Below are 26,833 nucleotides of genomic sequence, written 5' to 3' on the forward strand. Positions count from 1 at the left end.
TCCAAGTTGCCCCAGCCAAGGTTATTTCTTTAAGATCTCCATTTCCATAAGATTAATGCATGCCTTTGTCGTTATGCCTCTGTCCTGGAATTTGTCACGGTCGCCACATTCACAGCAGAAGTGTAGATTTCAGTTTGTTTTTCTTATTAGCATAAATTTAGGCCATGATTATTTCTAACTGATCAGACTTAAGAACTTCAAGGGACTTTCACTGCACGCGGTATAACTGCGTGCTTGTATTTCAAATTCCTCCGGACCTTGAATTAGAAAGTATTTTTATGTTAAAGCTCTTATTTTGCCCAGTCAGGCTTAGAACACAATCTATAAGCTAAAGGACTTTCAAGATTAATAAGTGGTAAATTAATGCTGAAAACTGGTGTTACATTTTAATTTTCATGTGGGATGTTTTTAGTGTTTTGTCTGTTCTTAATGAATGGAAATAAAAGCCAGATCTTTCTTTGGTGTCAAGCCGACGTCCCTAACAGAATCTTAAACTTGGCTTATTTTACGTAGGCTGCTTGGATCTTAAGACAGTATCATGCAAGATACTTCTCCGTAGGGACTGCCTATTGTGTGTTACATGCCGGCTGCCGGCATTACGGCCGTGCTGTTCGGGTTTCAGTGACAGCACACCTCTAGTTCTTCTCTGAGGAATTCTAGCTCTGTTTACTCCCAAGTTAGGAGCACATGGCATGCCATGTTAACAGTCGAGCAGTATTTCAGTGGAACTGATAATTTAGTCCCCAAAACCTGCACAGGAGTCGTTACAACAGCTGAGCGTGTATTCACAAAGAACACTGCCTTTCTGAAGGACTGGGAAAAAGACCCACCAACATTAAGATTCAGAACTGCTGCGGCCCGTTTTCACGTAGCTCTCTGCTTGCAAAGCTGTCATCGCTCTTCTAGGTCATGATGAAAAGCTCTTTCGGGGCTTTCAAAAGATTTAATTATTCAATGACATTTTTTTATATTTCCCAGAAGAATCTGAAAAAAGGTCTTTTCCTGAAAAGTGTATTGTGGTAATGCATCTTTTTTTTTGCCAGCTATGCTACAGGGGCCATATGGGAATAAATGAATTAATGACAATTTGTGTAAGCCTTTTTCTAAACTTTTAGAAGTTTTGCTTTTAAAACGTCGCCAACTGATTGAGGTAAGGCATGGCCAGTACTCGGTTGGAGAACCTGTGTTTCAGCCATCTGAGTCCAGTACGCTTCCTTTGAATGCAGAGTGGATTTAACCTTGACCTAATGAAGACGACCAGTACTGTGTCTGCTGGTGCCATTCCGAAGCCTTTGCTGTAGACACTAGAAACGGAGCAGCAGTTCTTGTTCCATGAGCAGTGTTTGCACCGTTTCCTAAAGAAGACCAGACTAGACCTGCTTCTTTCTGCACACTCGGAATTTGCTTTGTGGTAGATGGGAAGAGTGTTCTGGCTTCCTAGAGCTGTTGCTTTTGCATCTGTCGTGAACCGTGTCATTGGTTGCGTCTGTCATGGCTGACATGATTCTTTCCGGTATTTCTTACCCAGAGTGGGTGAAATGCCCTGTGAAAATGTAAGTCAGTATTTTGATTTTCGTAGGAGTATTAATTAAAAAAAGTTTGTTTCCCTTTCCTTCTGCAGTTCGTCTCACAAAAGGAAGCCTATGTCTAAAGTTGTTTACAACTTGCTCTCCGATCGTGATTTGAAGAAGAAACTGAAGGAACATGGTCTGTCTACCCGTGGGACCCGACAACAGCTCATTAAAAGACACCAAGAATTTGTGCACATGTATAATGCTCAGTGTGATTCTCTAAATCCCAAATCGGGTAAGTTATAAATTCTGGGAAAGTTGTTACCATCGCCAAACTACTTGTGTGCATTTCTCCTTCTCTTAGTTCTCAGGGTAGGAGTAAGGCTGGCTTGAATATTTGGGAAAACTGGAGCTGGAAGAATTTATCTTGTATAAATCAAGTTTAATGCAAAAAAAAGGAAATTTAATGAAAACCATAAATGTGTCGCTACACTCTGGAAGTATCCAGCAAGGATGTAGATTTGTGCTGAAATTCTTTGATACTTCCTGTTTACTAACGCTGTTCTGAAGAATGTTCTGTGATTTTGTTGACTTTGCTTTTTAATGGGTGCCTCCAAATTGGACTCCGAGGCTTTTAGTCAAAAAATTGGAAATACCTGAAGTTCTTAGTGAATGGATTATTAATTTATCTTTTGTTTTGAATTAGTTCTCTTCCTCCTATACACTGAAACTTTTATATTTTTATTAGATTTAATTTCAAAATTAGATTTCTTTTTGGAGATGATGGGTAAGGGTAGAACGGATTAGTAAGGAAGTGTTAATGTTTTGCTGGAGTTACCAATTTAGGTGCTTGGCAGCAATTTTAAACAATTAAACTCAGACTATATCTAGCATTAAACAGCTGTATGGGATAAGGAGAACGTGTTTTAGTCTCTAACGTGAGTGCAATATAAACTTCCTTTAAAGAGCAGTCTGTTGTTTGCATGCGCTCAGGCTCAGTGCTTGGGAAGTGCCGGGGCTGGAACAGGGGGGATGGGACCCGAGCAGGGAGTTTGTGCCGCCTGGTTTTGTAGGCGGCGTGGCCTTTTTAGGATTTTGAACAGCACGTCTGAGCTGGAGGGAGAATTGTCCCAGCTCATCTTGTTCTAGTCTGTTTTATACAAGATGAAAACAAGCATCTTTTCTAAAGATGTTCCATTTGTCGTCTCTCGGCTCAGCTCTGCAAGTGATGCAAGTGACAGCATGAATACGCTGGCATGTAGGGGGGAGAGACAGACATCAGATTTATAGTTACGTTATTTTTTTATTTGATTAGAAGCTGATGGCAAGCAGCCCTTTTAAAGGAATTTCGAACAGGGTCATGTTCTGATATTACCCTCCTGGGAGCTGCAGAGCCGTTAGTGTCCTGGAAGTTCTCATATAGCTGGTATTGTACTTTCTGCACTGGTTCCAGGCTGTAGCTTGCTGTTTGCTAGGTCTGTAGCGCAGGTTGGTCCTGCTGCTGGCAAGAGCTGGTCTCGGTTACTTCGAAGGTAGAGAGATGAGAAATACTGTTCCCACCCTCAGTTTGATCTCTTCAATTTTCATGCTTACAGGGAGACTTAAGCCCCGAAGCACAAGTTCACCGTTTCTTCCAGAAGTTGTAAACAATTCTGGATGTTTTTGTGTGTCTTGAAGGGCTCAGAAACTATTTGGACCGGGCCAGCTTTTGGTCTCGCTGGCAGCGGGACGGCCGGGCACTGAAGGAGCGAGCAGGGCAGCGAGCTGGGGCTGAGCTGCCTGGGCACAGCTGGGTCAGGTAGCACACCGCTGCAGGTGCACGGCTGAACTGCACGCTGCCATTTGTTGCTTACCCATCACAGGAAGAGTTTGGGGCCCGGGGCGAGAAGTACCCTTTGAGAGGGATGCCAGATTTAAACACAGAAAAAACCACTTAATTCCTCAGTTACTGTTTATCAAACTGACAGTAAAGGGGAGCATTTATTTTGCGTGATGTTAAAAGCTCCTATGTTAACTCCGTGCACATGTGGTTTTATATGTGATCAGATGGTTGGAAATGCAGAATGTCCAAGTTCTTCTGTGGCATTTCAAAAATAAAGTATGTTTTTGGTGTTCAACTCCATTATTAAACAGGCAGAACCACCAGATGCCGTGCTTTTTGGAAAATAAAGTCAGTTACTAAGGACTATAAATACAAATTTAGCAGCCAAACGTTAGGCTCCTGCTTTTTAAAATCTTGGTCTCACTTAGCAGCTCTTGGCTTGGGTTCTGGGAGCAAGCGTACGAGAAAAGCGAGTTTGCAACCAACACTCTTTGCTTTTTCAGTTTGCTCCTTTAGCCATTTTAGGAACTTGACTAAGGCGGCCAAGTGCCTAAGTGATGTAGGTGCCAAGTGGCACCCCTTAGTTTGTGCCTAAGCTCTTCTGAGAGTAAACATAAATGCTTTCAGAAATTGTTTTCTAGCACTTCAGGGGGTCTCTGGGATGAGAACCAGCCCACACAGTTCAGGTTGTGTTTGACTTCAGCAACGACAGAAATTTAGGAAGGTTAAGTCTGCAAGAGCAGCACTTGTGTCAGAATTTCAATCGTGATGCAGGTTATGTTAATCTTGGGTATTAATTAAACACCCTCCGAGCCCCTCCCGAGCCGCCCGGGGCAGGCGGAGGCGCAGAGCTGCCGCAGGTGTGGCGGCACGCCGTCGCCCGACGGCCGGGCGGCCGCGGAGCAGCTCTGAAGCAGAAGCGAGGAGCGGGCTGGCGGGAGCCGCCGCAGCTCCGGGTCGGGCCGGGAGGGCTGGCGGGGCCGCGACGCGCTGCTGCCGTTGTGCCGCAGCGCGGGCGGCCCGAGCAGCGGGTGCCGGTTCGGCCGGGCGTGCGGAACCAAAGCGGCGCGGGACCGGCGGGTCTCTGGCTGTTAGTCCCTCCGCCTGCTGGGAGATACGCGGCTCACTTGATGCTGGCGGTGCAGAAGCGCCAGGTCCCCGTCTGCGTCGTTCATCCCTGGATCATCCCGGGATCCCTAGCTAAATGAAGAGTTTTGCGGTGTGTTACGGTGTAGTGCAGCTAGTCTGCCCCACAGGAAAGCTCTTCCTGAGTTCTGGCTCAATTCCTATTTATAAAGGGTGAATTATTAAACTAGGACTTAACATGCAGCTGCGCATTTTCAGCGGTAGCAGTGAAGCTAAGGTCGCTATATAATACAAATAGCTGGCCTTCTGGGGAAGCACGGGTGCCACATTCCTGGATTTTGCATAAACCAGTTTTGAACAGCTCTTATTCCTTCCCAGCCTAATAAGCTTCTTGTTCTCTGAACACTTTACTGTCTAGTGAAAGTGTTTGTTTTAGTAAATACCCACAGCTACCTCGTAGCACAGCTGTGTAAAAGTAAATGTCAGAATAAACCACGCAGGGTCCTGCATAGCTGTAGTCTTAGATAAAATACAAACACACAGAGTTATGTCTGTTTATGTGCTTTTGAGGTGTCGAATAGAGTAGGTTGTAACTCATCTTTGGACTATGAGTTTTGGACATGAGCCTGCAGAGTTTTGCTTTGCCTTGGAAGGCAGTCCTTGGAGGTAAAAATAAGATTAACAGCAGATGTCATTATTTTATCTCCTGTTTAAAGATACATTATAAAATGGAAAATCTTTATAAAAGTCATGCCTGTGCACAACAGAAGCACTCTAGTATGCTACAGCAAGATTCAAATATGATTTGAAAAGACTACATTTTGCCATTGATTTAATACAAAGGAAAAGAGAGCAGCTGCTGGCAAGCGCCGCGCGCCTTGCTGCGCGGTGCCGTGGCCCCCAGCTCCCCACCTCGCCTCCTGCTCCCGAGCCTCGGGCTCTGCTCGGCCGCTGCAGGCCAGCGCGGTTCCCCCGCCCCGGGCAGCGCCCGCTGAGCGCTGGCGTAAAGCCGTGCCCTTCGGACTTGCCCGTGACTGGGGTCTGAGTTTTCGCTGTTGGAGAGCTAATGCCAGTGTGTGTCTCTGATTTAAATTCACGGGGGTTTTGTTCAGTGCCGTTACATCTCTTTATTTAACAGCGCCTGTTTTAGTGATCCCTTTCTTGTATTTTCAAACAGTTGCAGAGGTTGTTAAAGAGCTGGAAGAGACCGAGAAGATTCGCGTTCAGCTTGAATGTAATAAAACCGGTGGAAATGTAAGCTAATTGTCTTTGTTCTCAGAGGGGTGGCTAGGAGAAATTGCAGAGTGGGCACTGAACGTGTTTGCCTCTCACTTAATGTATGGGAGTTCCCAGATTCCCAGGTTGCATGTTGGAATTCACATACAATTGACGTGATTTTCTCAATCCGCCCATTTGTCAGGGGCAGTTCTTTGTGTACTGCTGATGTTTCTATCCCCAAACCATTTAAGTAGGAGCATTTTTATTTTTTTATTGTAATAACAATTCTTGAGAAATGTTCCCCGTGGTCATATTGGAGGATTTTGACCCTCTGTGGCAGTGTGGGGAATATTTTCCTTCCTAGAATTCTCTAGGATTTAGCTAGCGAATTCCTTGCTCCCGTATCAGCAGTAGTGCCTCTTCTTTTCCCATGACATACGATACTTTTGTGAATTTTGGAGCATGTTTGTTGCACAGTATTAGGAAATATTTTATGGTCCACACATGCTGGGTGTCATATGGGGTGCCTTGGCTTAGTCCTGTTGACGTTGTGAAAGCAAAGCATGTATATGTACTTTAAACATATATTTCTGTCTGCGGATGAGGGGGCAAGGGCTGGTGGGGCAAAATGGACAGCTGATCCTTCTTCCAGTCTTAAGTCTCTAGTTTTGAAGTATGCAGCTTTATCATCTTTTTGTTTCTGTAAATAAACTTTTGTGTGATTTCTGTAGAGCTTGACCTTCACAAAGGACCAGACAGAGGAAGAAATAGATGAGATCCACACTGATTATCGTAAGTAATACGCAAGTTTCACTTCATTTCGCTTCTAAATTCACCTTCTTTTTCTTTGTCCTAAAATATACACACAAAAGTGAGTTTGTGTAAATTTACTCATTCTATACCTTACTTTTCTAGGTTTGCTGTCCAGTGCAGAGTGACATTAGCTGACAAGCAATGTAGCCACAGCAGTTTATATTTAATAAGGCATTTCTAAAATACTTTATGGCCGCATATTTCCTCAACTGTGTGCTTTTTACACTTATACAGCTGTCAGAGTGGCCCTTACTGCTAAAAAGTGTGCCTTAACTGAGCCAAAAATGCTTTTCCATATTTTATTTGTAGGCTGTGATTCTCAAATCACCCAGGGTTTCACAGTGCTGCTCACATTCGCTCCCTTCCCTATACCCCTCTGCACAAGCGCGTTCCTGTCTCCTCCCTGCGTCCTTTCCTACTTTCCCTTCCTGTCCCGCCCTGTGATTTTGAAGCGATCCTTTAGAAGGAATACCCTGCTCCTTTGGTCGCCCTCTGCCCCTCCATCCTGTGCAGGCAGCTGCGGTTCAGCGCAAACTGCGTGATTTTATTTTTTTTTCTGGTTCTGTAGTTGCTGCTTGTGTCACTCCGTTTGCACTGAGTCCCCTCTCTTTGTGCAAGAGACCAGTGCCCGTGTGGGTGTTAAACCTGCTTCTGCCCTGGCACAACAGCAGCGTTTGTTTCAGAGAGTATAACTGGAATTTAAGGGAATAAAGAGAAGAGACAAAAAATAAGTATCACAGGGAGAGCTATAGGTCAGTGATACAATTTTGGGGGGGGGGGTGTTGGTTTTTTTTGGCTTGTGGGTTTTGTTTTAGTTTTTTGGTTGGATTTTTTCCCCCCAACAGAGAACCAGTTCCTGCTAAACTTGACGCCGGGAAAGCGCAGTATTTTAAACTGTGTTTCTTTTTACTGTGTGCTTAAACTTGAGAACGGCGTTTCCTCTCTCTGTGGAACCATCTAACCATCGTTATGGTTAGTTTAGAAGCAAGCGCTTTGTGAGAGTGAAAGGCTGTAGGACTTGCATCCTGGTGTAGTAATTTAGCACAGAAATAGCTAATGTAACCTGACTTTTACAGATTATTTCCTGACCCTTCTTTGTGTGTTGGTACACAAAGCGTGACTTTGGACATAGGTCCCTAGTGGTGTTTTATTATTCACAAATTCTTTCCCGTTGTTTCTCTGCTCGTTTCACTTCACCTGCGCTCTGCTTGCACGCTCAGACATGAGAGCTAGCCGTGTAACGCTAAAACAATACTCAATGAACATTAAACTTCTGCTTTCAGCCATGGAGGAGCAAAGCAGCGAAGGGACAACTTGTTCTGACTATACTTAAGGGTGTATTTAAATCTGTGGTATGGTCATATTTTCTGTGTTTCCTTGTGTTGCTTCAGGCATATAAATTATTCCATAATGCAGCTAGATTTAGCCTTGTTGATTTTAGTTGGGTTTCTGTGAAGGCTAAATAAGGGCCTAAATCTGTTGCAAGTTTTTCCCTTGCTTTTTGTTGCTGTTCCCGAGAATATATATTTTTAAGTGTACATGCACTGTTTGTGGCTTTGAATCTTAAGTGCTCTCTGATTCCAAGTAACTGGTTAATAATTACTGTCTTGCCATGCAGAAATCTCTAGCAATACGATGTGTGTGTGTGTGGGGAGTAAAATAATAAGTATTAACCCCAAACAGTGTATTTTCCCCCATGAAGCTTTAGTAGCTCTACAGAACAAATCCAAAGCTCAGTGACTTCAGGAGGGCCCCCAGAGCAGAGCAGACACCTCGTAGCTAGCCATTAGCGAGCGGCCGGGGAAGGTGAGTCTGAGCACCAGCTCGCCGAGGTCAGCGCGAGCGCGTTCACCCCGATCCTTCTCTCTGCAGACGGCAGCATTTGGGCGGCAGGGCTGGCGTGGGGTACCCAGGAGCGAACCCAGGGGACGTGCCCGCGCGGCCCTTTGTAGGGCGGTGCTGTCGCCAGAGGTCTGATCCTACGCTAGAAACCCACTTACCTCCCTTTTTTTTAACCTTTGGGTGTGCGCAGATTCCTTGTAAAGCTGCATCCCCTGTTTGCGTTCGCGGTGCGACCAGTTGTGTTGCGTGACTGGGGTGTGGAAGCGGCCCCCCGGTTCTGCACCAGGCTGCTGCGCGCCGCCGGCGCCCGCGGGGGGACTGGCGTTGCCGGCCCTTCCTTTTACGTTCCTGATCTGTTGTGCATGTTTTAGGACAAGAATATATCAAGTGCCATCTTAGTTTTCCCCAAACAGGCATTTTATTGAGTTTCGATTGTTAAAAGGATATGGTTTCAAAATTATCAAGACCACCAAGTGAATAAATTAACCTCAGGCAGGTTAATTGAACATTTAAAAGCCTTAAAAAAAAAAAAAAAAAAAAGAGAGGGAAAAAAAGATAAAACCATATGTTCCAATTAAAATATTTTTCTAAAATTAATAAAAGATGTTGACCAAAGAGGTAAATGTTAACTAGTGTCAGCAAATTATTTCTCATAAAAGCAATAGGGAAGAAATCATAAGGAGGAAGAAAGAATTGTACATTAAAATTAGAGGACAGTTAGACATTAGAAGAACGTTTATCAAATGCCTTTTTTCCACTGTAGCACAGATGGACTTTAAAAAGCTTTATTATACAACGAAGGGGTTTTTTTCCTTTTAATTTACAACATTTGCAACCTCCGTCCCTAATTCGCAGCTGAATTAATGAACTAATTAATTCTGGCTTAAGTTCTGAGTAAAAAAACCCAACGATATACTACTTGCTCTGTATTTCCACATGAAACACGCAACACAGTGGCGCTACGTAGCAGCCCTGTTGAAAAGCAAGATAAAACAGCTGTGATAAAACCCTTTTGCAATGGAATACGCCGTCCCCTGCTGCAGCTTCCGCCTGCTGCCGGGCTCTCAGTGACACCCACAAGCCAGCGTCAATCCTGTCCTGCTTTTTCATAGTCAGGCCTCGAGTTAAGAAGTGGAAAAAAATCTACAGGAAAGGAAATACCTTTTTTCTAAAAAATTTTATTCTGTTGCTCTTTCTTTAATAAATCTTTTAATTTACAACATTATTCAGAGGCTTACTGATTTGTGTCTTGTGTTTTAGATATTTGTAATTGTATCTGTGGCTTAATTATAGGAATGCCTGTAGTCGTATGAAATGTGCGTGGTGTGTCGTTGCAGCGCAGCGGTGATTTACGGTGCGTCCGAATAGCGCCTTGCTTCGCCAGGACGTTCCGTTTTTACTTAGAAAGCTTTGTAGTTACACCATAAAACAAACCAACAAAAAAATAGCAATACTGGAAAAACTGAAGTGCCAAAGCAGTTACGTAACGAATGTGCAGTGGCTCGAACACAAGCATCTGGGACAAGAGTTTTCTTTTTATTAAAGGAGTTGTTGACCTTATGTGGCGTTTTCAGCCACGCAGGGAGAAGGGAGACGGTTTTAAATCAGTTTCCTTCTGAGGGGCAGAACCTGGCGTGATTTTATCGTGGCTTTTCCCCGCTCCCGTCGCCGCAGGGGGACGTAGGTCCGCGCGTGGGCTGCCAGCTCCTGCTGTCGGCAGGGGAGGGAGCGTGGCGGTCCCCCGCTCCCGGCGAGGGTGGGTCGGAACGCGCCGCGGCTGGGAGCTGGGGGTGTGTTGCGTGTCGGGCCTCTGGAGTCCCCACGAGCTGGCTGTCCGGGCGCCGCTGGGAGAGGCTGCGCGGAGCCCCGAGGACGGGTTGCGTGTGCTTCGCCTTCCCCTGCCGTTACAAACGGTCGCTTTGCCCCAGGGGCGTTTCGGGTGTACGTCGGGCCTTCCTGCCTCTGACACGGAAACCCGTTTGAGTGCTTTTTCCGTACGCTAAAAATTAGGCGAAAGGTTTTAGCTGAAATGCTTTATTTGTCTCAAAAGGACAAATCTGTTTCTCAGGGTGACTTTTTGCTGAAACTCCTTCCAAGCAAAGGAAACTCATGTTTGCTGCCTCTGCTCTAACACGTCAATATAAAGCCGTGCGTACGTACGGAGACTTTGGTGCTGTACTAGCTGTAGGTAGCTGTAGTCACGCACACTGTTTTAGCAGAAGTTGGTGTGTTCTGTAGGGAAAACAACGTGTTCCCGTCATGCCCAGCGAGGGTTAGGTAATCCGCATCGTCTGCCTGATGAGACCGGCTGTTCTCCCAGCTTCTGAGTAAAGAATTTGGCGTATCTGGATTAAAAAAACAACATTGCTTTGACTGGAGACCAGAGGATTGCTTAAAACATCCTAAGTGATTGAAAGTGTAGAGAGCATGCCAAAGAGCCATTCACTGTGGTTTAGAGGGTCTGGATCAAAACGGTGTAATAAGCACGACACAAAGGCGTTCGACATTGCTTTGCTGCAGAAACGGGGAGAGACCCAAAGCAACTGTAAAGCAATTCACAGAGCAGTCGCGAGATTTTTACCCTTTCTCTCTAGCAGAGTGCTCCTTGCAGGACTGCCTAAAACTAAACCATATGGCTAAGAGCATCGTCCAGATGCTCCATGAACTCTGACGGGCTTGGTGCCGTGACTACGGTATTTAAGGTTGTCACAGTGGTAACTGCAATACTTAAGTTTAGGAAGAAAAAAGTTAATATAAAGAAGAAACAAACACGGTGGTTCTGTGCAAAAATGAAGTTCCCACCTGTGCAAGTGTTCTTGACGACCGGGTAATTCTGTAAAAGCATAGACACAGATCTGGATCATTAATAGAATGTGGAACATATCGAGTGATGAGTTGGCTTTCATTTGCTGGAGCAACTATATTTTTAATTTCGTATTTTGTGTTTATTCCGGTTCACATCCTTTTCACTTTCTGTGACGTGCCTTGAGAGTCCTGTGGCAATGATCAGGAATGCACTGTTATATTTCAGGAAACAAGCACAGAAGCGAATTTAAATTTTTGGTGGATCAAGTAAATAATCGGTGGAAGAAAAGTGGTAAGAGGAAAACAGAAAGTGCTCAAAACGAAGAAGTCACTGTCAAAGAAATGCCGGCGGCCACAGGTTAGTAATGTTGTTTAATATAGTCCCCGTCTTTGATCCACAGGAATAAGTGGGGGGTTTCCCAAAGAAATGTTCTTGCCTCCCACTGTTCTTCTTATATAGTCCTTAAGGGGAAAAATAAGCACAGAAAATCAAACAGAGCCTAAAAAGATTGACTGCCATTGATTTTAGTGTGACACGTAAGCACAACCCATAATAAATATGATTTGTCTGATTTTAGTGGGGTTGTGTACAGACACAGACGTGCTTTATTTAGGTGCATATTTTAATTAGCTGGTTGAAATGGGATCTAATCCAGATCTGCTGAAGTTAAGAGTGGGCATGTGACAATCTGCATCTTTGAAATGAAGGTGATGGTGGGCGTTGCTTGCTGGGTTTCAGCTTTTCTGTGTCATTAATGTGATGGGGAGTCGGAAACTGGGAACTGCAAAGACGTTTGTGTGGACTGGAACAAGTATTTATTTGTCCTGGGGTTGAAGCAATAAAACACTTCGGCCTCTTTTAGACTGTTTACACAGTATGTTGCCTCTCTCTTTTTAACTTGCTTCATTTTGTGTTTGGGTACTTCAGCACCGTGACTAGTGGCAATGCGCAGCTGCAGTTACTGGGGAGTTTGAGTTAGGAACAACACCCAGCACGTTTGCAATCCTCACCACCCACAACACCAAAGAAATACCCACAGGTGCTTTTAACTTGTTCCCTATAGGCTCGTTCGGTCTCATTTGGTTTATGTTACTGGCCGCTTTGGCAGCGTACATGTACCTTTGAGTGAGTGGTTTAGAAGAGCGTTCCTTGGCCGAATGTGTCTTGTGGAGTTATAGCCTATTCAAGATACTGAATTTTGGTGCGAATTCCATTGACCAGAATTGGGTGCGCTGTTGCCTGTATCCTTGGGAAAATACAGCAGTTTAGTTTGCATCAGCTCTCGCAAATCCCTGCTCTCCTGAGTTGGGCTGAACTAATCTTCGGCTGTCTCCTGCGCTGTCTCCTCTAGCAGAGCTCTCAAGAATAAAAATAAATGAAAATACCAATATAATAGTATGAATTTTATCCTTATCGTTTCATGCAGACCCTGGTGCAGTGCATAATCCTTTCCATGTGAAGGGTAAAAATCGAAGAATCTGGAGGATAAAGTTTATCTTGTTTGACATAATTTGCAGCGATGTTCCTCTTCTATAGCAGAGACAGAAGCAGCGTGTTATTACATAATGGGATCACAGACTTTGAAATATTAATTTCTAGCTATGCTGTGTGGACAGATCGGCTACTGTGAATCGCTGGGATTCTGCCCTCCATGTAAGGTTTTCCTTTGGGCGCTGGGCCACAGACCTTGAGAAGCTGAAGGAAAGCCATACGGTTTTTCCAAAACAGTGCGCAGGTAGAAGATGACTCGTATCAGGTGCATCAACCTGCATCGCGTTGACTCAAGTACGCGGTACCACCCCGTCGGGTTCTGACAAACCTGCGAAATATTCGTCACGCTTTTTGTGCACTGAGCGTTCGATAAGAAATTTCAGTTTCTAGTTTTAGGCCAAACATCTGCACCTGTTGGACTGTTTGTAAACCATTTAAAAAAACAAAACAAAAAGATTTATGGGTGAAGGAAGAAATGCCTAAAGCCTGTTTCCTCAGCGTTATTCACAGCAATTACCTCTTTATTAAAGTGGAAATTATACTATGTGAAAGGAAGAGGGCCAGCAGCGGTCTGATGATTCGCCATTTGAAAGCATAACTGCTGAGAAGAGCACACGCTTTGTATGCATTCCTCACCCACTTGGTTCAGATTCTCATGGAAGTAGTGGAATTGTAGAGAACTAAAGCATACCTTCCCCCCCCACCCCAAATCCCTCACGTCTCCCGTTGCCCTCTGCTGTAGTATTGGTTGATGTAACTTAAACCTCTCTGAAAATCACCCTCTGTTTTTGGTGATGTTTTAATCATCCCTTCCTGATTTACATTGTCTTGTTTTGCATCTTCAAACTTAAAAACGTTCGATATCCAGTCTTTATAAGTTTTAAGCACAGCTTTTTGCTTTGCCTAAGGGGAAGCGCCATTAGAATGTGATAAACGTTTGTGATACACCTCTTCTGGGCTGTGTTATTGCGCTGGGCCGTTGCTATTTTTGACCTGTTAATTTCAGAGTTATGTTTCATTAGTTGGACAGCTGACTCACTCTAATCTGCTGGTTGTTTTCAACAGACAAAAATATGCTCCTGGTATTTAATTATACATTTTAGTGGCAGGGAAAGGGCAAACTGTAGTGGAATTAAAAGATTGTATAGCTCTTCCACACTCTAATTACAGTTCTGTTTGGCCATTTCTGTCAAAATAATTTCTTTAGGGGTAAAAAAGTCAAAGTGGTTTGAGCAGGAATACAGCTTGGTTCATGAGGGGGGACAGAACACTTCTGTGAGCGGCCCTCGTAACGATTATTAATGAGATGAGTCTCAGTATGGTTTTAAAGTCCCCCGCAACTTTCTCGTTAAATAACTCGCTTGAAAATCTTTCTGGATATGGCGTAAGAGCAATTTGTCTTTACATACCATATTTGCTAGTCTGTATTTGCTTTCTCTTTGGAGAGGTAGAAGGTATCTTTTCCGAGACCTATTTGTCTTTTCATAGATGAAAACTCTTGACATGAAAATAATGGAATGGTTTTACAATTTGCCTGATTTGTGTTGCCTAGAAGTTATTTTTTCCTATTAAAAATGGAAATGTCAGTTATCTAGATTGACATTGTCTCTCTTGGATGCATAAGGAAATAAGTTGTATGCTTCTCATTGAAAATAAGCCTATTAACTTGATCTGTAAATCTGTAAAGCTATCAAGCTGTCTCATGCGGTGGATGAAGTGCGTTGGTAGCAAGAAGCAGAGAGAACAGGGCGGTCCCGTTAAGTGTTTGCTAATTTCTGAAATAAAGGTTCATCTTATGAAATGTGACAAATATCCTTACCCTGTAGTCCTGGCCTTGTTGTGTTTGAAACTTATACCAATGAAATCTTTCTGTATCAGTCTCTGGTTCTTAGAGGGTGGGTTTTTTTTTACTATGCAGGAAAAGAAATTAAACCTTTGAAACTGTGGGAGTTTTGGGAAGCAAGCAAGTGGGAATGAGGCACTGGTATTTAAGTATTTATAACTTCATTTTTTCTTAAAAATCTATCTCCAGGCTGCAAAAATTTAAACAATGCTATTTTGCTTTGTCATTCTTGCTAATCTCTGCCTTTCTTCTTGGTAGAAAGTAGGGAAGAGCATCACCCAGCTGTTGTCCTTGGAGAAGACCAGATACTCAAAACAGAAACTCCTGATGGCAAAAGTGAATCTCCTTCCCTGAAAGAAGGCCAGAGATCGGTATCTCCTGCGCTTTCACTGTCACCTCAATCAACAAGCAGGTCAGTGAAGGACAGTCTGTTCTCCCTGGTTTGTACTCGATTAGACCAAACATGGAAAAACTTTGCTGGTAACCTCGAGCAATAGATGTATCCTGCTTCACAGGAGGGATTCCTAAGCTGTGGTTACCGATCTGTTCTCCTCCATGTTTCTGGCTGTTCAGTTGCTTGAGGGATGGAGCTGAAATACATTCAGCATTCCCTTAGTAGTTCTGTAATGACTTGATGGAGGAATGATAGTGTAAATGTTCCTTTTGACACAGAAACAGTGAGTGGAACGTCTGTGGAACCAGAAGGTTTGGTGTTTCTCTTCCGCTGCGTCAGCTTCCCTTCTGTTTGAGCTTTTAGAGAGGTCCAAAAATTGATATAGCCTGTGTCTTTTAATAGCTCTTTAGGTTGAGTATTGCTGTAGGAAATAGAGTTTAAATGACCCATTATTTGCAGTCAGTGGTAGAATTCCACTGAACCTTGAAGTCCTGACAGCCACTCACTTTTCTTTCTTCATGCATTTAGCCTTATTTGAAATTGCCTTATTTGGCTTCAGAAAATGAAGGATCAAGGAATGCTTTATAAATAATGTAAAATTTTATGCTTTTTATAGTTCAGTGATAATTTTATTGGAGACCCAGCTGTTATTGCTGATAAGATCTATCTAGTTTTTGAAGGTAGTGCTTGTGTCTGTTTAAGATATTTGCTTTCTGGATCATAATTTGCTATCTACTACCGCATTGATTGTCAAAGATGACGACAGCAAATACTTCGATAAACATCCTTTTGCAATCCTGGTTGCTGTGGCCCCAGTTTCTGGAGGAAAGGGGGAAAAGCCATTGAAAACAAATACTGAATAACTGGTTTTGATATGTGTCTAAAATTAAGAAAGCTAATCTTAATAATCTTGCTATCTTATTGGTAACAGAAATGAGAGGACAAGGCACGCTTTGCAGGTCTGCGTTACTAGGAAGAAACAGTTTCCTATGTTTAGGAGTGGGAGATAATCAGAGGAAGTACCTGAAGGTCAGCAGCTCAGCTAGGAGTAACGGTTCTTAATTTCCCACCCGTTACACCCATAGCGTGTACATCTTCCTCCTTGTTCTGCAAATATTAAGAATAATATAGTGCTTGGCTTCATCATCATTTATTAAAAGAACAAATAGTTGCTGAAAAGTTAAGCAGAAAGAAATTTTTCTAAATTCATTTTGGTTCACAAAGAGATTTTAGAAGTCAGCATGGGCATTAAAGATGTTGCCTTTCACAGAGGTAAATATTAAATGGTGAATGAAAGCCTAGGGAGACATAGGAAAGAGAAGATCAACTTGGGGGATTAGAGGGCATCAAATATTAAATGCCTATTTCATATGATCAGGTTTTTCTGCCTGTTTCCATTTACTTGAGCTAAATGGGAGCATATAGTAAATATTTGTCTGTAAACTGCAACATGCTGGCTGGGCAGATCACTTCTATGGAGACAGAAAGGGTCTTTGTTGCTGATTCAAAATATCATTATGTTTTTGTTTGGCTTCAAACTTGCATTATGTACCAATAAAGGACATTCCTCTCCCGGTGGCCTTTCCTCTCTTTAGTGTATGTGCCATTCTGCCTGGATTGTTACTGTAGAATTGATAAACATAGCATATAATTGTATTTGCTGTTTAATGTGTAGGAAAGCTATTAAGATTACTGATATACTAGCTTTATCTAAGTTTCTCAGCATGTCATGCGCATGGTGATAGTTTTTCCTTCCCTGTGATGCAGGTAACTGTTACCGTGGTAATTTCTTCCCTTTTAAAATACGGTCCAGTGCCTTGGACTCAGAGATTTGCACAGTGTAATACCGGATAATTGAGTGCCTTATTTTCAGGTCTGTGGTCTTCAGAGCAGAATCCACAGCTCTCGGTAGGACACCCTGAATCACAGGGGCTGGGTGAGACCCGCCGGAGACCATCTGGTCCGACCCCGCGCAGAGCAGGGTCAGCTGGAGCAGGCGGCGCGGGACCTTGCCTATTCGGGTTTTACTAAACCCAGAACTTGGGTTTTAGTATCTCCAGGGGTGGAGACTCCATACCCTCTCTGGGCAACCTGCTGCAGTGTTTGACCACCCCCTGCAAAGGCTTTTTATTCTGTTTTCGAAGGAATTCCCTGTGTTTCAGTTTGTGCCTGTTGTCTCTTGTTCTGTCCCTGGATACCACTGAGGACAGACTGTTGTCTTCTCTCCCCCCATCAGGTATTGCTAAGCACGGGTAGGATCCCCGTGAGCCTTCTCTTCTGAAGGCTAAACAGTCCCAGCTCTCTCAGCCTCTCCTCTTAAATCTTAGAAGAATTCAGAACTAAGAAGAATTGAGGGCGTCAGAATTAGCGTTGTGTGAAGCAGCATGCCCAGCGTGAGTCATAAGGGCCCCGCAGCTCGGCGTGCCTTTGGAGTCTGCCCTTGGCAGCGCGCAGGTGCCTGGCTTAGCAGCGTTGCCTTGTGGGTCACAGCCAGAGCCCGTGGATTTTAAGCGCTGAAGCCCTTTCAGAAATAGACTGGGAACTAAGCCCTAAAGTGGAGGGGGAGAGGTGCCCCCTAAAAGGCCCTCGCAGGCTTGCGCTGTTCTGGGTTGTGACTTTGTGAAGCTGTCCCACTCAGGGTCTGTACTGAAAGGTGAAATGGGCCGGGGAAAACGGCTCTTGAGCGCTCGCTTAGAAGGGAAGAAACTGGCCCCGTGGCTTTGTTCCAGAGACTGGTTTTATGCACCTGGAGTCTCAGCTTTCTGGTTGGTGGCTTGGGCCGCGGCTGCTCTGCTGCTGACGGGCAGTTCTGGGGAAGCGGGTGGCAGCGGGAGCCCGACGCTCGCTCTGCGCCGCGGCGGCGGGCAGGATCCCGGGCAGGAGCTCTCCCCCAGGGCTAATGCAAGGCCGACTCTTGCGGGTCTGTGCGTGGAGTCTCGTTCGGCAGGTACGCAGGTAGACGGAGCTGCTTCGTCCTCACCGTGCCTGCTGTTGTGGTTGCCCTAGAGCTCCGATGGTTATTTTAGTTCTACAAAATAAATGCCTTCAGCCTGGCACTTCGTCCAGAGTTTAAACAGGGTGTTCCTGTTCTTCCCTATTTTACTTTTTTTCTTTAATTGCAAATTAACCTTTTGCATTAAGGACCTTGGAAAACTTGGAATTTTAATCTTACAGAGTGGGTTCCTGGGAGGTAGAAAGGGCTTGTATTATCACATCCAAGTTATCATTAAATCTCTCTTTCGCTGCCAGTTTGGTGTGCGAATGACGTTATGAATGATTCTCCCCATGGCTTTTGGCATCACAGTTAAACTTTTATTCTTTACCTTTTTCTGCCTGCAGGCTTGTGTATATCAACTTAAAGTCTGGATGAAAGTGTGTGAGAAAGTCTGCTGAAGGGTATTAGCATGTGGCAGCTACTAACGATGTGAATGTGCTTTCATGAGCCGCGCCGGCAGATTTTATTGGAAAGTGTGCATTTGTTTGCCTTATGTCTGGCTCAAGGCAGAGTTGTTTATTCCTTCTTTTTATGTGTTCACTCTCTCCAAATGAAATATTTCCATAGACTTCTTGAATCAAACACAGAATCTCTCAGTGGTACAGCCCAGTGGGTATGCATCACAGATATTTGGACCTTCTTTTTAAAAAAAACCAAAAAACCCAAACATGCTTAATAGCTCCCTGTGGTTTACTCTTAAATTCAGCTCCTGTGGAACAGGAACAGAATTACTGGAGTCTGCACAGAACAGTTTTTTCAGAATCTCTCTGGGATTTTCTCTTTACTTTCCTACTTTGTGCACATCCCCTGCTTTGTATGTGTGGTGTGTTTTTTATTTATTTTTCTTTAAATGTAGGGCAGTTTGTTTAACCCTAAAAGCTAGCTACTGCACTGGTCAAGAAGTCCAACAAAGTGGTGGGTGGGTTTGGATTTTGGGGTTTTGTTTGCTTGTTTGTTCCCCTCCCACCATTATATTGTGTATTAAACTCAACTGCCTGGCTGCTGGGCTCTGAGGCGTGCCACAGGGCTTCACACACTGTGGAGTGTGTAATCCATTACATCCAAACCCCTGGTTTTATACTCAACTCAAAAAGAGGTGAAAACGGCGGTAATAATACAGTGAAAGCTTAGCCGAAGTGACACGTGGTGCCCTGTGATGTGTGGGAAGCCCCTCTTGTGTGACCACAGTGTTCCTCGAGCCAAACTGAACCCTTCTGAAGAACACTCTGCCGCGCTTTAATGTGTTTTCTGGGAAACCAGTGAGGGTTACAGGGATCGCCCCTCTCCAAATACTGATGGGGGGAACGCTTATGGAAAACAATTAAACGTGCTTTTCGTCTTTACTCTTCCTGTGCCTGATAGCCGCTCTGAAAACGCAGCAGGGCTGATGTCCCAGTCAACACCCAGGGCTTGGTTTGGCCCTTTGACACGTGTCAGGTCCTGCCGCCTTTACAGACCAGCTTTGGACTGCAGGTTTCTCGCCTCCCTCTCTTGGTTTGCCAGGAATCAGGTAGGTATAAAAGTGCCAGGTGCATGCTGAACCGTGGCTCTACTCCCAGTATGCGGCTTACGCATTTCTGGTAATTTAAATGGATCTGGATTACGGCAGGATTTTCAGAGACTGTAAAAAACAGGTATAGTCATATAAACTGCATGAAAGCGATGTATTTTGTCACTCTCTGGTTACTGTGGGGTTAATGTTTTGTTAAGCGTAGTGAAATAAATCTAGCGCAAATCAAAAAAATTAATTAGATTTCAAGGGTTTAAGTAGCATTGTGCTATTGTACTGAGTCATGATTTTCTGAGGCTTGCATTTTGTTTCTAATAATAAGAGGATATCCTTTGACAAGGGTAAATGTTTTCATATTGAAATGTCAAAACTTGAAGTATGTTTGGAAGTCCAAATCTGCGTGCTGTGTTTTTTATGAAGCGAGCACTTCTAAATGGAGGGCTGATGTTATGCTGCATTAAAAGAAAATTAGGATTTGAGCAGCATATGTAATATAACAAAATAATCTTGAGGGTGGAGAGTTGAAATGTTTGCTCTGTAAAAAGATGCTGCAAGTAAATTAATGATTTTTACATTTTCTCCTTAAGAACATCTGCCTTTTGCTAAGGGAGCAGTTGGTCAATATTAGAAATTCATACATTGTACAAGACTCACTGCCCTGATGTTATTCAAATTATGATGCTTTAATTGAGGAAAATAAAAATTTTAGACCTGCTGTAAAAAAAGACATAGGCCATGCATGGAGATTATAGCATTGACCCAAACATGTTCGGCCTTTTCATAAATTGGCGATCCCACCAAGAGAGCAAAATGTGCATAAACACCAAAACAAATGCTCCGGGGAGACCTCACGGCAGCCTTCCAGGACTAGGAGGAGGCCTACGAGAGAGCTGGAGAGGGGCTTTTTACAAGGGCATGTAGTGACAGGGCAAGGGGTGATGGCTTTAAACTGAAAGAGGGTAGGTTTAGATTAGATGTAAGGAAGCAATTCTTCACTCTGAGGGTGGTGGGGCGCTGGCATGGGTTGCCCAGAGAAGCTGTGGGTGCCCCATCCCCGGCTGTGTCCAAGGCCAGGTTGGACGGGACTTTGGGCAGCCTCATCTAGTGGGAGGTGCCCTTGTCCATGGCAGGGGTTTGGAACTACGAGATCTTTCAGGTCCCTTCCAACCCAAACCGTTCTGTGATTCTATGGAAGTGGTTGTATAAGGCATGTATCCAGAAGGACATCGGTCCCTAGTCAGGAGCCATGGGGTTTGGACACCTTTGAGTCCTGAAAATGGAAGTGGTGGTGTAGCAGCGCTCTCCAGTGCTTTAGCCTGCGTGATGTCCCAACTGTTGCCAGGCTCCCAAGGAAAGCAGTTAAGATAGGTCCAGCAGATCTTTTCCTTTTCTGAAGGCAGAGCCTCAAAGGCATGCTCTGAAGCAGAGAGGAGGCCTCTGAAAGCCTGGAAAGAGTCAAGGAAAACAGTGAAATTGTTGAACCTGTGTAAGGTTTAGTATAAACAAGAGCCCTCCATGGGAGTCCTGGGGAAGGACCGAGGCTGCCAAACCTGCTGTTGTCCAAAGACAGGAGGGTGAAGCCATGCTCGGTGGTGCCGGGGGTGCCCGCTTTGAAGAGCGGGTGCTGGGAAGCCAGGGAAGACTTTGTGGCAAACAGTTAGTCTTGGATGTTACACGGGACTTACGGCCACTCCAGCAGCAAGCTCGTAGTATTTATCACGGGCAGGGCAAAGTGGAAGCAGGGGGTTGCAAGGTGGAGAAAACTATTTTCCCTCACTTCTTGTGACTTCAAATGACATTGGTAAAACGAGACAGCCTGTAGCTCATTTCTCATGCCAGCACTTGGGGGAAAAAAAATGCCCAATGCACGTGCCAGAGCTGAGTACATAATGCACAGCAAGATGGACTGATTAAAGGGCACTGGCTGTTCATCATGAAGCCAAGAAGGAACTTAATCTGTCTTAAAATAAACAAATTCGAAGGGACATTTGCTCCTTTCATTTTTAGAGCGAGACATGTTATTTACAATTATGTCAGATCTTTTCTCGCTATTTTGAGGTGGTGTGTTTCTCTTAAAAAAAAAAAAAAAAAAAAAGAGAAAAAGAAAACTAAAAAAAGGCAGGGAGGGAAGTCAAATCCAAATGATGGTCAAGAAAGCAATAGTTTACTCTCAGCTGATTTATCTGTAAGTGCCCAGAAGAAACTAATCCTGCAGAGAAGTGAGGCAGAGTTGGGGAATCGCCCGAGTCATTGGAGCTGCACTTGGCTCATCCTGGAGACACAAATAAGGCCAGGAAATGACCTCTTCACACCCCGTCACCTTGTCGGCCAGCCTGGGGCATCTCGAGCAGTCCAGTTTCAGAACTTTAATGGTTTTGCTATAAATTTTACCTCTCTGGAACTGATATGTAAAATCTCAGGGTAGAATAATGACCTTTATTAAAGAAAAGGACAGAAAACCTCTTGTGGGAAATTCTTTGATTTGGAGTCTGAATAAAGTGTGACGATGTGTTTTGCTTTGTCTGGCCCCAGGACAGGTAGGTATCTGTGGGGTATTGAAAAGGCAGAAAATACTGAAGAAATGGGCAAAAGTCTTCTAAATGCTGTGATCTCTTTGCCCCCCAGGTCAAAATTTATAGAAACAACTTATATAATGAGGCAGCTGTTTATTTTTTATTTAATTAATTTTCTTCAGTTTAAGTGAATTCATTCAATGATAAGAAAAGCTTAGGAGTTTTCTTTAGGGGAGGGGGGAAGAATAATTTTTAAATGTTAATTCAGTTGGTGGTCAAAACTTCTTTGCTTAGTTGGAAATTTGTTTTATAATTGTTTTTCAACTGTCTGGCATATTTAAGGAATTTTTTAAATTTCCAAACAGCGGTGGGTTTTTTTCCCCCGGCTTGTGGCAAAAAAAGATATATAATTACTTCAACTCAAACTCAAGCAATTGCTCGGTCTTTGTAAAAGAAATTGTTGTTTGGTGGAGCCTGGATGCAGAGAACTAGTTCATGGTGTGACTGCCTTGGAACAACGGATTGTTTGAAGAAATTCTGACAGAAGGGGCTTTTTAGCTACCGCTGAAGCCGACAGCCCAGCAGCTTGGTTCTGCGCGGTTACGCGCGTGCTCCCTCGGTCTCTCGGCGCGGTCACGGCGTAGGAGCTGGTGTGGTTCGCCGGGGGCTCCGACTGCGCCGGAGCCGACAGCCCGCTCGCTCCTACACGTGCAGCCCAAGGTGGTAACTCACCCTCGTGCGCCTTGTGCTCAGTTTTAAAGTAACGTGGTAGGCACAGGCTGCGAATTACGCGTGCGGATCATGAACTCGCATTATTGTTCTGAGCGTTAGCCCAATTTTTTCACTTTTATTGTTTTGCTTGTGACAGCGACAGTTGGTGATAAATGACAATAACGCTACGTTTTTCAAGGCAAGGAAGTACATTGTGTTCAGGCATCAAACCTGTTCTTTTTCTATTTTAGGGGACTAAAAGCACACAAATAGCCCCTTGTCCCTCCCCCCCTTTTTTATTTTTTTGAATGTAACTGGAACATTGGGGTAGGATTTAGAACTATGTCAATAACTCATTTCTTGGGCATCCAGTTTGTGTACCGAAAATGAGGTTTTGACAGACTTTTAATTTTAAGAGTAAAAAAAAGAAAAGCTGGACTTCAAAACTTTCAAAACGCGCATTTCTGCTGGCTGCCTGAAACAGGTGTACCCAGAGGGCTCTCTGAACCATCGGCTGTGCCCAAATCGTTTCTGTCACTAACAATTTCAGTGCTAAGGTTTTCTCTTTGATGTTGATTATTTCTTTTTGTTACGCTCAAAATGTAAGCTTACACCTAAGCCTTGAGTTTTGAGGTTGAAAGCACCTTTACTCTTTGAAATGTTGTACTTTACCCACTGAGGTATCTTGCAAATTCTCTCCAGAGAAATTGTCTGGTGCCTGTGAATATAAAAATATTGTAGGTACCAACAAGCAGATACGAACAGAGAGAATCGTCTTGTGTGTTAAATAATGAAAATGAGACCCAGTAATAACTCTGAAAATTATGTGAGGCAGAGCCAGAACTTTCTGGGCTGTGCTGTTGGTTGGAGGGGCTTCTCGTTGCCAGTGCTGTGTGGAAGGGTCTGTCTCATTTACGGATTCTGCTGCCTTTGCTAAGCAGAGCCCTGCTTTGCTAAAATAATTTACGGTCTGTTTTGTGTTCCCCTTCAGCTCCAGTTCAGACATTTTGAGAGATCTGCAAGAGCCTGAGACATGTTCAGCATCCTCTGACAAGTAAGTAAAACACCTGGGTGGAAAAGTCCTTGTGACTGGTCTAGGTCAGTAGTTTCCAGTTTGTGGAGTCCTATGCATTTTCTGCAGGAGAGGTAAATGTCTCTAAAAAGTCAGGTTCTTGGTGGATCTCCGCAACTGTGTGAGATACAATTTAGTCAGTGGTTTTTGACCCTTGGAAAATAATACCTGGGTGCTCCAAAGATCCACAGGTGACTTGTTGAAAAATCATTGTTTTAAGGTAGATTTGATTATGAATATATATTTGAAAAAAAAAAAAAAAAAGAAAAAATGAGGGAACTTATTTTTATGGAAAATCAAGAGAATCTGATTTTCTATTGTATTTGAAGCTACATTGTTGTCAGACTCACCCACACTTCTGTCAAGCTGAACGTGCTGGAGTTGCAGCATTTGTTTTGATTTACTTCTCTTCGAAAAGAGAAGAGCACTTTCTTGTTTTTAAAATCGTATCGTCTTATTTCTTAAAACTGAAAATCTCCTTCTCTTATATAGTAATAATGTTTGAAATTTGGGTCTAGCCGTGCAAGGTGTTGTACAAAGAAATACAGGAATCCTTGGAGAGTTTCTTAGAAGTGACCCAATGAAACACGTGAAGATGGAGAGGAAATACAGGGATATACGGGGGCATTGAAGGTGTGCAGTTATAGTCAAATTTGGAGTAGAGCAGTGTTAGATCAGAGGAAAAGCTTTGTGGTTATTATACAAATAAACAGGAAGGAAGACTGCTGGAGCCTGCCAAAGTAGTGAAACTGGCTTGATCTGGGATCTCTCTTCAAATGCCTTGTCCACTTTGGTAGTTGATCTTAGGGGCATGATGAGAACCATAGTGCATTTAATTCTTAGTCTGCTTTTTAAAGAGTATTTATGATGCATTTGGGTCTATTTTCCATTACATACATACGTGACAGCTCTTTAAATTTGTGATTAATGACAGAAGTAACATTTGAAACTCTCCCTAAAATGTGCGTTTAGATAATCTAATGGATTCTAAGGAGCTTTAATGGAAGCACTGGTAAGACCTTGATTACAGTGGCGTCAGAGGTCAATGGGGAGTGCACCCCTCGAAAAACAGAAAGTAATCATAAAGCCTTTCTTGTAGAGGGAGGCATCACCTTGGGAAGGTGAGCAGTGTTTACTGGAAGGACACGCACAAGTGCACTTTATTTTGTAGTACCTGCAAGTGACTCGTTGAGATGGGCAGTAAAGCAAAAAATACTTGGTTGTACGTACTGCAGATGCTAGTCTCTGTCCCCTGGTGATGGTCGTCTGCTGCTGCTGCCATGTATCAAAGAGTAAGCAGGCACAGCTATCTTTCACAGATGTTTTTAGCTCTGCTACAAGATTTATGCAAGACCCTGATAAACAGGGGTCAGGGACTGTGAGATCAGGGGTCTTCTAAAGCCCTTGGTAACCACCTCATTGCGTAAATGTCAATTACCTGTGAAGTATTGTATCTCAGCTGGCTCTTTCTTAGTGCATTGCATTGCTAGGAATTAGGGTCCTGAATAAAAGCCAATCTGTAAAGTTTTGTGGCTCTCAACTGTGATCAAAACAGGAAAGGTGGAACTCCGGCTGCGGAGCTGGAGGGCTCAGAGCGAGGGAGCCAGCCAGCAGCCTGCAGCTCCCCGCGTTGTCTTGATTAGATGCTCGAGGCATGAAAACGCACAGCGAGAGATGGAGAACATGGGTGTCTATCCCTTTGAGTGCATCCTCTCCTGTTTGGGGAGCAGCGAAAGACCTGAGCGAAGAAGCCAAGACAACGGAGAGCTGCCCCTGCCGTCTGCGCGAGGGCAGCTCTCGTGTGTGGGCGTCTCTGGCCTGGGCAGCGCGCACATGCTGCTGCCACCACGGTGCCTCTGGCTGATGTGGTGGGAAACCAGGGTCGGGGGTATGGTAGCTGGACAGAAGCGAGGAGATGAGGACATAAGAAGTTAACAGGAATTTCCTGGTTTCCTCTTGGTTGCAGCTGGGAGGTTACTGGATGTGTGGAGCGTGGTCGCGTCCATTCTCATTGGTGGTTGCAAACGCTTCTGAGCTCGTTTTTGTCTCTCGTAGTCTGCTACCGCTTTGAGGCTACGTCTGGATTGCGGGACAGGTGCTTTTTGCCGTGTTTCCTGTGGTCCTGGCTCCTTGCTCGTCGCGACTGTGCGAGCTCCTGCTGAGGAGGATCGTGCTGCAGCTCCTTGCGACCCTGGCCAGGGCTGCTCGTAGCTGGGACGTGCGCCAGGAGTGAGCGGTGTGGCTCCTTCTATGGGGCTGGCAGGCGTTTGTCTGGCAGGGAATGGACGGCATTGCTGTTCCTGGCTATCCTGCTGAATATTTTTCATTTTTTTAATAAATTCTTTACCTTCATCACACTTCTATACCTGTCCTGAGGTAGGGTATTGATTGTGTATATTTTTCTGAAATTATAATTCTATCTATGCTGTTTGTCTCCTTGACTATCTGTTTGAATGGGAAAAATCCACCTGGTCAGGTCTCAAGGCATTTTGATAAAATCAATTGGGACAAAATACCACATCAGTGTTGTAGTATTAACACACCTGCTTCATTTTTTTGAGAAGACTAGATTTAGGAAGAGCAATAGTGAACTCAAACTGTAACGGGAATTCCAGGTGCTTCCTTTGCCAGGACTGGGTTTACCCAAGAGGGCTGGAAACCCTGGGTGTAGGGAAGGCGGCTTTCAGGAGAAGGTCTGTCGGAGGACTGGATTCCTGCTTGTGCCTGCAGGTGGGGGGGTCAAGGACACATGTTTCTGGTTATGCGGAAGAGTGGCATGTGGCGTACACCGCCAGAAGCCCTTGCGTTGTCCAGCCTTAGGAGGAGGAACTTGGCACGGAGAACTTGTCTGTCCCGCAGCATCTGCTGCGTGGAGAGGCAGATCGCGAGGCTGGCAGCAGAGCACGATGTGAATGTCTCTGTTCCCACGGCTGGCGTGACAAGCATCCCGCTCTGTCCGTGACAAACCGGGACTTCGTGGCAACCCGAAGACGTCTGGTTGGAACTGCTTCGAGTTTTTCAAACCGTACCTGCTAAGATTACTTCACCTGATGGGAGTGAAGACAAGGGTGTCCGATGCTGGTTGGCGTCATGGGCTCACGGGCTTTTGCTTTACAAGCCAATGACCTTTACCAGGATGCAAACATTGGCATAAAAATGTACCCAAAGAGTTCAGCTTCCAAGTACGTACGGTGACTGCTCCGGCG

The 26,833-nt window shown here is 44.4% G+C and overlaps 1 protein-coding gene across 5 annotated transcripts in view; it reads left to right on the top strand.

Annotated features, from left to right (window-relative positions):
- Positions 1–26,833, top strand: part of RAD18 (RAD18 E3 ubiquitin protein ligase) — a 49,798-nt gene that overhangs the window by 19,068 nt on the left and 3,897 nt on the right. For 2 of the 5 annotated variants that reach the window (XM_064453405.1, XM_064453406.1), the window contains exons 7-12: positions 1,622–1,806; positions 5,597–5,673; positions 6,369–6,429; positions 11,324–11,455; positions 14,691–14,844; positions 23,547–23,609. In XM_064453405.1, the coding sequence (XP_064309475.1) occupies positions 1,622–1,806; positions 5,597–5,673; positions 6,369–6,429; positions 11,324–11,455; positions 14,691–14,844; positions 23,547–23,609 (672 nt within the window). The other 3 variants (XM_064453407.1, XM_064453409.1, XM_064453408.1) reach the window with 3 other exon arrangements.

Source organism: Phalacrocorax carbo, chromosome 6 (assembly GCF_963921805.1).
Source record: "Phalacrocorax carbo chromosome 6, bPhaCar2.1, whole genome shotgun sequence".
Classification (NCBI taxonomy): domain Eukaryota; kingdom Metazoa; phylum Chordata; class Aves; order Suliformes; family Phalacrocoracidae; genus Phalacrocorax; species Phalacrocorax carbo.